Source organism: Solanum pennellii, chromosome 11, assembly GCF_001406875.1.
Source record: "Solanum pennellii chromosome 11, SPENNV200".
Classification (NCBI taxonomy): Eukaryota; Viridiplantae; Streptophyta; class Magnoliopsida; order Solanales; family Solanaceae; genus Solanum; species Solanum pennellii.
In genome coordinates, this window is record NC_028647.1 from 8,987,196 (window position 1) to 8,995,662 (window position 8,467).

General features: G+C 38.8%; 1 protein-coding gene across 1 annotated transcript; it reads right to left on the bottom strand.

Annotated features, from left to right (window-relative positions):
* Nucleotides 1-584: 584 nt before the first annotated feature.
* On the bottom strand, nucleotides 585-6,535 carry LOC114074698. Its single transcript, XM_027912690.1, has 4 exons — nucleotides 6,002-6,535; nucleotides 1,350-3,022; nucleotides 1,164-1,233; nucleotides 585-1,076 (listed from the first exon to the last, which is right to left on the bottom strand). Exons 1-4 carry the CDS (start codon nucleotides 6,533-6,535, stop codon nucleotides 585-587), a joined length of 2,769 nt encoding a protein of 922 aa, XP_027768491.1.
* Between the last annotated feature and the right edge of the window lie 1,932 nt (nucleotides 6,536-8,467).

Sequence of the window (8,467 nt, forward strand, 5' to 3'; positions counted from 1 at the left end):
CGTCTGTCCATCTGTTTGTGGATGATTCGCAGTAGAAAATTTTTACTCAGTTCCCATCATATTGAACAAAGCTGTACAAAACCTACCAGTGAACCTTGTATCTCTATCACTCAGGATGTCAGCCGGAACACCAAAATACTGAACCACATATTTGTAGAACAAATCAGCAGCAACTTTAGATGAACATAGTTCAGGTGCAGCAACAAAAACAGAATATTTTGAAAACCTGTCAACTACCACCATGATAGATTCTTTTCCATCTACCTTAGGGAATCCAGAAATTAAATCCATGCTTACTGATAGCCACGGCCTTTCAGGAACAGGCAAAGGTTGCAACAAACCTACTTCCTTTTTAGTTCAGTCTTGTCAACTTGACAAACATGACAAGTCTTGACGTATGCCTCTATATCGTCTTCCTTCTTTGGCCAAAAATAAACACGAGACAGTAAGGCTAACATCCTTTCAACACCTGGATGTCCAGCCCAAGCTGAATCATGTGCCTCTTTCATTAAGTCTTTGCGCAATCCACCCTGATTTGGTACAACGATCCTCCCCCCTTTAAAATAGAGCAGATCTTCCTCGATTCAATACCGTCTTATTGTGCCATCTTGCACTTGAACCATCCATTTAACATACAATGAATCATTTGCAGCACACAACCTTATTCTATCATAGAAATCAGTTTTGAGTTTTGAAATTGAATATACTACAACAAATACTTCTTTTCTACTCAGCGCATCATTAACCTTGTTGTATTTTCCTTGTTTGTGTTCCCACACAAAGTCGTATTCTGCCAAGAATTCTTGCCACTGTGCTTGTTTAGGACTCAAATTTTTCTGTGTCTTGAAAAATGTATTTGCTACATTATCAGTTCTTACTACAAATCGAGTACCTAAGAGATAAACTCTCCAAACATGCAGATAGTCTACCACCGCAACCATCTCTTTTTCATCTGTTGAGTACCTCTGTTCAGCATCATTCAATTTCCTACTTCCAAAGGCCACAGGATGACCTTCCTGCACTAATACGCCACCAATTGCTTTGTCTGACGCATCTGTGTGCACTTCAAATGGTAACTGAAAATCAGGTCATTTGAGTATTGGTTCAGATGCAATAGCATTCTTCAAATTATTAAATGCTTCATCACATCGTTCAGACCAAACCCACTTCATATCCTTCTTCAACAAGTCTGTCAAAGCCGCTGCCCTTTTTGAGTAACCAGCATTGAATTTTCTGTAATAGTTAACCAAGCCAAGAAACGATCTCAAATCCTTCACATGACGAGGTGCCTGCCAATCAACAATGACTTGCACTTTCCTAGGATCCATTCGAACTTGGTTTTTACTAACACGATGCCCCAAAATTTTATCTCCTGTTGAGTAAACTCACACTTTTCCATCTTAGCATAAAGTGTGTATTTCCTCAACTGAGACAGAACCAGACATAAGTGATTAACATGTTCCTCCAATGTTCGACAATAAATGAAAATATCATCTAGATAGACAACAACAAAATCATCAAGATAGTCAAACAGTACATTATTCATTAAGTTGCAAAATGTTGTCGGAGCATTAGTTAGCCTAAATGGCATTACAAGGAATTCATATGAACCGTATCTAGTTACACATGTTGTTTTTGGTTCAACACCCTCTGCTATCCCAACCTGCCAATAGCCTGCCCTAAGATCAAGTTTTGTGAACCAGCATGCCTTACTCAACTTGTCCATCAAATCCTGCACCAATGGAACCGGATACTTATTCTTTACAATTTCCTTGTTCAGCGCCCTGTAGTCTACACACATTCGCATCGTCCCATCCTGTTTCTTTTGAAATAAAACAGAGTCACCATATGGAGCCTTAGATGGCTGAACCAATCTAGCATCCAACAACTCGTTCAATTGTTTACGCAATTCAGCCAATTCCTTAGGAGCCATACGATAAGGAGCCTGTGCAGGAGCAACCGTACCAGACAACAACTTAATTTTATGATCGATATCCCTCCTTGGTGGTAAATTCTTTGATAATTCAGGTGGCATACCATCAGCATACTGTTTAAGCAATTCAGCAATACAATCAGGCACTTCCATCTGAACATCAGGTTTCACTTCAACCAAGGCAGCAAGTATAGTGTGATCACCCTTCTTCAGCCCTTTGTCGATTGACATAGCATACAAGAACATTCCCTTGTATTTCTTCTTTGAAACTTTATTAATATTCCCAAATGGATGAACTCCTTTAAGAAATCCATCATTGCTTCCATTCATGACCATTACTCCATCTAAATTAAGAAACGGAACAAACTGGAATTTTCTTAGAAAATCAATCCCAAGTATGATCTCAAATTGACCAAGCGGCATCACCATCAAATTATGTTTTCCTACCCAATTTTCAGTCGACATAGACACACAATAAGCGATACCCACAATGGCATGTGCCTTAGCATTGACTGTTTTGACGAAGGAAGGGCTTTTAGACAACTTCAGCCCCAATTTTGTAGCAATTTTCACATCTATAAGCGTATGAATGGCTCCTGTATCAACCATTGCCATCACACGTTGTTCTTTCACTGTCAATTCTATATGAATTAGGGAAGCATGAGGATTCAAAGTACTGGACGTTTCTCCAACATTATTAACCCACGTAATGTTGTTGAAGGACAATCCCAATGGCTTTGCCATTGCAGCCACGATTTCCTCATCTTCCTCCCTTTGATTCATATTTCCAGCAAGCAAAGTATTTACTTTTTCCCGGTTTGGACAAGACTTGGCCAAATGAGGACCGCCACAAGTCCAACAGCCTTTATAATTACCATCTTTGTTCTTTGGTTTGTCCTTTCCATCCTTCATTTGCGCCTTTCCTTTGTCATTTCTACAGTCCTTACCACTATCCTTTTTCCATTCACCTTTCTTATCGTTCTTTTTCTTAGTTTTTGAAGTAGAGGGAATATCCGTCAATAGACGAGTTGTCCGGAAATCAATTAACGAATCTGCAGCAGCAATTGCGCCAGGCAGATCTTTAACATTCTGCCTCCGAGATCATTGAACGAGAAGGCATGTCCTCGTGTAAGCATATTCTGTTCCAGTGGATACAAAACCGAAGCTCGATACTACTACGATAAAACAATTTGAGAATCCCTCTCTTTATAAGAGTCATGTCGGCGCACTTCAGTACCTTACGTTCACAAGACCCGATATTACGTATGCCGTACAAAAGGTATGCTTATTCATGCATGACCCGATTGAGGAACACATACACGCACTCAAGCGCATTTTGTGCCACATACAGGGTACTAAGGATTTTTGTGTTCACATGTTTCCCTCCTCCACCTCAACCCTTATTTCGTATACTAATGTTGATTGGCGTGGACGCCCGAACACACGGCGTTCAACGTCGGGTTACTGTGTCTTTTTGGGTGATAACTTGATCTCTTGGTCTTCTAAACATCAGGCTACCTTATCCCGTTCTAGTGCAGAGGCTAAATATCGAGGGGTATTCAATGTAGTTTCTGAGTTATTTTGGTTGCGAAATTTTTTGTTGGAACTTCATTGTCCTATACAACACGCTACATTGGTGTATTTTGATAATGTGAGTGTCATATTTCTTGCTAGTAATACGGTTCGGCATCACGTACTAAGCACATTCAAATGGATATACATTTTGTCATGATCTAAAAAAGGGCGTGATGGCACTCGTCTTATCACACCATGACAAGTCAGCCTAACCTAATAATTTTGATAAAATGCGGAAATAAAATCAAAGTTTGATAACACTTACTTATACAAAAACAATTAAACTTGATTAAATCCCCAATCCTTTGTTGTCATGTACACAAGCCTCTAATATAAATACTAGAATTTGAAGTAAAAATATGAGTTTAAAAATGAAATTGTCTTTCAAGTAAAAACAAAGTTATAAAATGGAGTAGGAAAATTCGCTAAGATGATAAGTAGCTACCTCACAATCCTCCACAAGATGCCTCGGAAACAAAGAGAATGAGAGGTATTACGAAGATCCTGACTCGTAACCTATAAAAATTTATACATCAAGGGGTGAGTATGAAACCACGCGGTACCCAACAAGCAAACCTGTAAACACAAGTTAAGTGAACAAAATACGAGTACTCTTGACTCCCTATCTGAACCTCCACCCTACAGCCTAACAATTCACAGTTTACTAAGCACAACTCAACAATCATACTCTATCATTTTACATATTCTCAATAACAAGTTAATATTCAACAGTCACAAGTTCCACAGAAAAAAAATCACATAGGCAAAACATGTGTCCAAGTGCATCAATAATACAAATGTGTAATGCCATGAGATGTGATGTCATGTATAGTGATGCATGTCTTCTCTAATGATACACACCCGTTGTCTCTCAGTCTGGGACCCATGAGAGACATATTTGTCCATGCATCTGTTGCGGCGCACGACACGACCCTCGATGGTAGTAACTTTTGCGATGCGCGATACATCCCTTGAAATGTAATACCCATCGCGGCGTGCGATACTACCCTCCAAATGGTACATCCTCTTATCGCATAACTCTTATCACAACCATGTCTCAAATACAATGCAAATGACATGCTCAAATGAAAAATGAGGAGATAACCATTTTGAAAACAAAACATAATTCACAACAAGGAAAAAACACCAACAAATAGGCAACAAGTCTCCAAATCATTCTAACCACACAAGGACATACACGAATTTCATACGCTTAACAAGGGTTTAGAAATCCACTTACCGTAGCTAATCGAATAATCACTCCGGGGCTTGAGCCTTCCCCTTCCATTGAGCTTCCGAATCAATGGAATCTATTCAAGTATATATTATTAATAAGGTTTCATAACTAACAACACCCACATTATTATGTTTTTAACTTTGACCTTTAAATTCACCCAATTTTATAACCAAGTTTGTAATTCTTGATGTCAACTCACATTTCAACTATAATATTTTCCAAATAATACAACCTTAATAGTTTTCATATAATAGGATATACCAATATTTAATTTCATTGACTCACTACATAACAAAAAATTGTATCATCTCTATAAGTCATAAAAGAAAAAAAATTAAAAATAAAGCTACACTACATGTAGCTCTCATGCTAAAATGAAAAGATAATGAACACACTACTCAGCCATGCATTGAATCCTTATTATGCATATTTTTACTAATACATTACTGTTTAATGCTTCCAAATTATATCATCATCATCACGCCATTATTGGCTATCAATTACTTGGCCAATTATCATGCCAATTCTCCACCAAAAATTGATCCAAAAGAGACAAACAATGCTAATCAAATCTGGAAAAAAAAATCTAATATACCATTCATAATTTCACAACTCAAATATTTCAAGCTCTTTCAAACCTATATTATAATACTAATATAATTCCTGTCATCACTTTGTGAAAAGAATAAACTATAATTCCCCTTAATTACACCAAATCCACATTAACATGTCAACTTTTAAAATTCATTCAATCTCAATTAATACAAATCAAAAACATTGCATATATACGACAATAAGATAAAGCAGGCATAAATCGAAAAGATTCAATTACCTTTAGGTCGAATCTCCGTTGCCGAGGTTGCACGCATCGTATCCTAGGGTAGTTTTCTTTTCGTCTTGTTTCTTTAAATAATAATTATAGTAAAAGTACTAAATTTCACCAATTTATATTTTTATATATGAGGGACAACTAGTATAGGATCTTAAATAAATTATCACTTTAACCCACTAACCATCTATTAATTCAATTATCTGTGGTCACCCATCGATTAATTAATTCAAGTTAAACAAATAATTCAAATTTCCAAAAATGACCATCCAGGTCATTACATTATCCGCCACTAAAAATCATGTTTGTCCTCGAACATAAGATGAAAGAAAGTACCTGGAGCTTTAAAAAGTTGGGGATATCTAGCACGCATGTCAGACTCTGTCTCCCAAGTTGCCTCTCCCACTGATCAGTGTTTCCATTGCACCTTCACTGAAGAAATCTCTTTGGTCCTAAGCTTTCGAACCTGCCTATCAAGAATAGCTATAGGCTCTTCCTCAAATGTCCAGTCTGGACCCTGCTCCACAGAATCAAGTGAAATCACATGAGATTCATCCGGAATATACTTCCGAAGCATAGAAACATGGAAAACAAGATGAACCGCCGACAAACTAGGTGGCAACGCCAACTTATAAGACACCTCTCCCACTCGGCTCAAAATCTCAAAAGGTCCAATGAATCTAGGTCTAAGCTTGCCCTTCTTTCCGAACCTCATCATACCCTTCATGGGTGATACTCGGAGCCAAACATGATTACCCTCCATAATCACTAAGGCTCTAACTCTCCGGTCTGCATAACTCTTCTGTCGACTATGAGTTGTCAATAGTCTATATTGAATCATATGGACTTCCTCCATAGCATCACTAAGCAAGTCTGTATCCAAAGATTCAATCTCCGCCGAATCAATCCGATCAATCGGAGACCTACACTGTCTTCTATACAATGCCTCTAATGAGGCCATCTAGATACTAGAGTAATAACGGTTATTATAGGCAAACTCCGCTAAGGGTAAATGTCTATCCCATCTAGCTCCGAAATCGATCACACACGCTCAAAGCATATCTTCCAAAACCTAAATCGTCCGCTCAGACTGACCATATGTCTAAGGGTGAAATGATGTACTCATATCTAAATGAGTACCCAAACCATGCTGTAATGCCTTCCAGAAGTAAGAAGTAAATAGTGAACCTCGATTTGATATGATAGAAATAGGAACTCTATGTAGTCATACAATCTGACTGATATATAGCTCGGTTAACTTTTTTGTCGTATACTTTACCGAACCGGAACGAAGTGGGAAGACTTGGTAAGCCAATCAACAACAACCCAAATGGAGTCATATCCACCCACTGTGGTACGCAAACCCACAAAAAAGTCCATAGTAACCCTCTCCCACTTCCAAGTAGGAATAAGCATCCTCTGAGATACACCCCCGGGCCGCTGGTGCTCACATCTGAACTGCTGGCAAGTAAAACACTTCGAAAGAAAGTCTGAAATATACCTTTTCATCCCACACCACCAGTAATGCTGATTCATATCATGATACATCTTCACCGCTCCCAGATGGATGGAATATCGAGAATAACGGGCGTCCTCAAGGATCAATCCAATCAAATCGTCCGTCTAGGGCACACAAATCCTTCCTCCGATCCTCAAGACACTATCAGAATCAAGGATAGCCTCCTTAGCTTCCCCTCTCAATACTTTGTCTCGAATTAGACATAATTTCTCATCATCAAACTAGTGCACAAGGATCTTCTCAACTAAAGAAGATCGAGCCACAATAAAAGCAATCATCCCATCACTGTCCTCTGAAATCTGCAATCAGACAAGACTATTAGCTAACACCTGAACATCTCTAGCCAATGGTCTCTCCTCAATATTAAGAGATGCAAGAATCCCCATGCTATGAGTCTTCCTACTCAAAGCATTGGCCACAACATTGTCCTTCCCAAGATGATACAGAATGGTCACATCATAGTCCTTCAGTAACTCAAGCCATCTCCGTTGCCTCAAGTTCAAATCCCTCTAACTAAATATATATTGAAGACTCCGATGATCAGTGAAGATCTCATAATGCGCCCCATACAAAAAATGATGTCATAACGTAAGTAAAAATACCACAACCGTCAACTCCAAATCATGAGTAGGGTAGTTCTTCTCATGGGATTTCAACTGCCTAGAAGCACAAGCAATCACTTTCCTCTTTTTCATCAACACACCACCCAACCCAACTCCTGAAGCATCACAATACGCAGTAAAGTCTACACCCTCCTCAGGTAGAGTCAGCACAGGAGGTGAATTCAACAAAGTCTTGATCTTTTGAAAGCTCTCCTCACACTCATCTGACCACTAAAAACCCACATCATGTCGAGTCAATCTAGTCAATGGAGCTCCAATAGTAGAGAAACTCTAAACAAATCGTCGATAATATCCTGCCAATCCCGCAAAACTCCTAATCTCAGTAGGTGAAGTAGGTCGCGTCCATCCTCTAACTGCCTCAATCTTGACCAGATCTACTCTAATACCCTCTTTGGACACCACGTGTCCCAAGAATGCCATAGAAGTAAGCCAGAACTCACACTTTGAGAACTTTGCATACAACTTCTCTTCTCTCAACCTATGAAGTACAATTAACAAGTGTAAGACTTGGTCCTCCTCAATCTTGGAGTAAACCAAGATATCATTGATGAAAACAATCACAAAAGAATCTAGGTATGGTCGAAACACCCCATTAATCAACTCCATGAATGTTGAAGGGGCATTAGTCAATCCAAATGACATCACTACGAACTCGTAATGCCTATATCGAGTCCGAAAAGTTGTCTTAGTAATATCTGATGCCCTAATATTTAACTGATGATACCCGGACCTCAAATCAATCGTAGAGAAT

Bases quoted from the DNA above. Each gene is read 5' to 3' on its own strand.
- LOC114074698 (XM_027912690.1), bottom strand. From the start codon at position 6,535: ATGGCCTCATTAGAGGCATTGTATAGAAGACAGTGTAGGTCTCCGATT. The intron at 1,234-1,349 runs GTTAGTAAAAAC...TAACTATTACAG, and splicing joins ATAAAATTTTGGGGCATCGT to AAAATTCAATGCTGGTTACT. The intron at 1,077-1,163 runs GTTTGGTCTGAA...CCTGATTTTCAG, and splicing joins TGAAGAAGGATATGAAGTGG to TTACCATTTGAAGTGCACAC.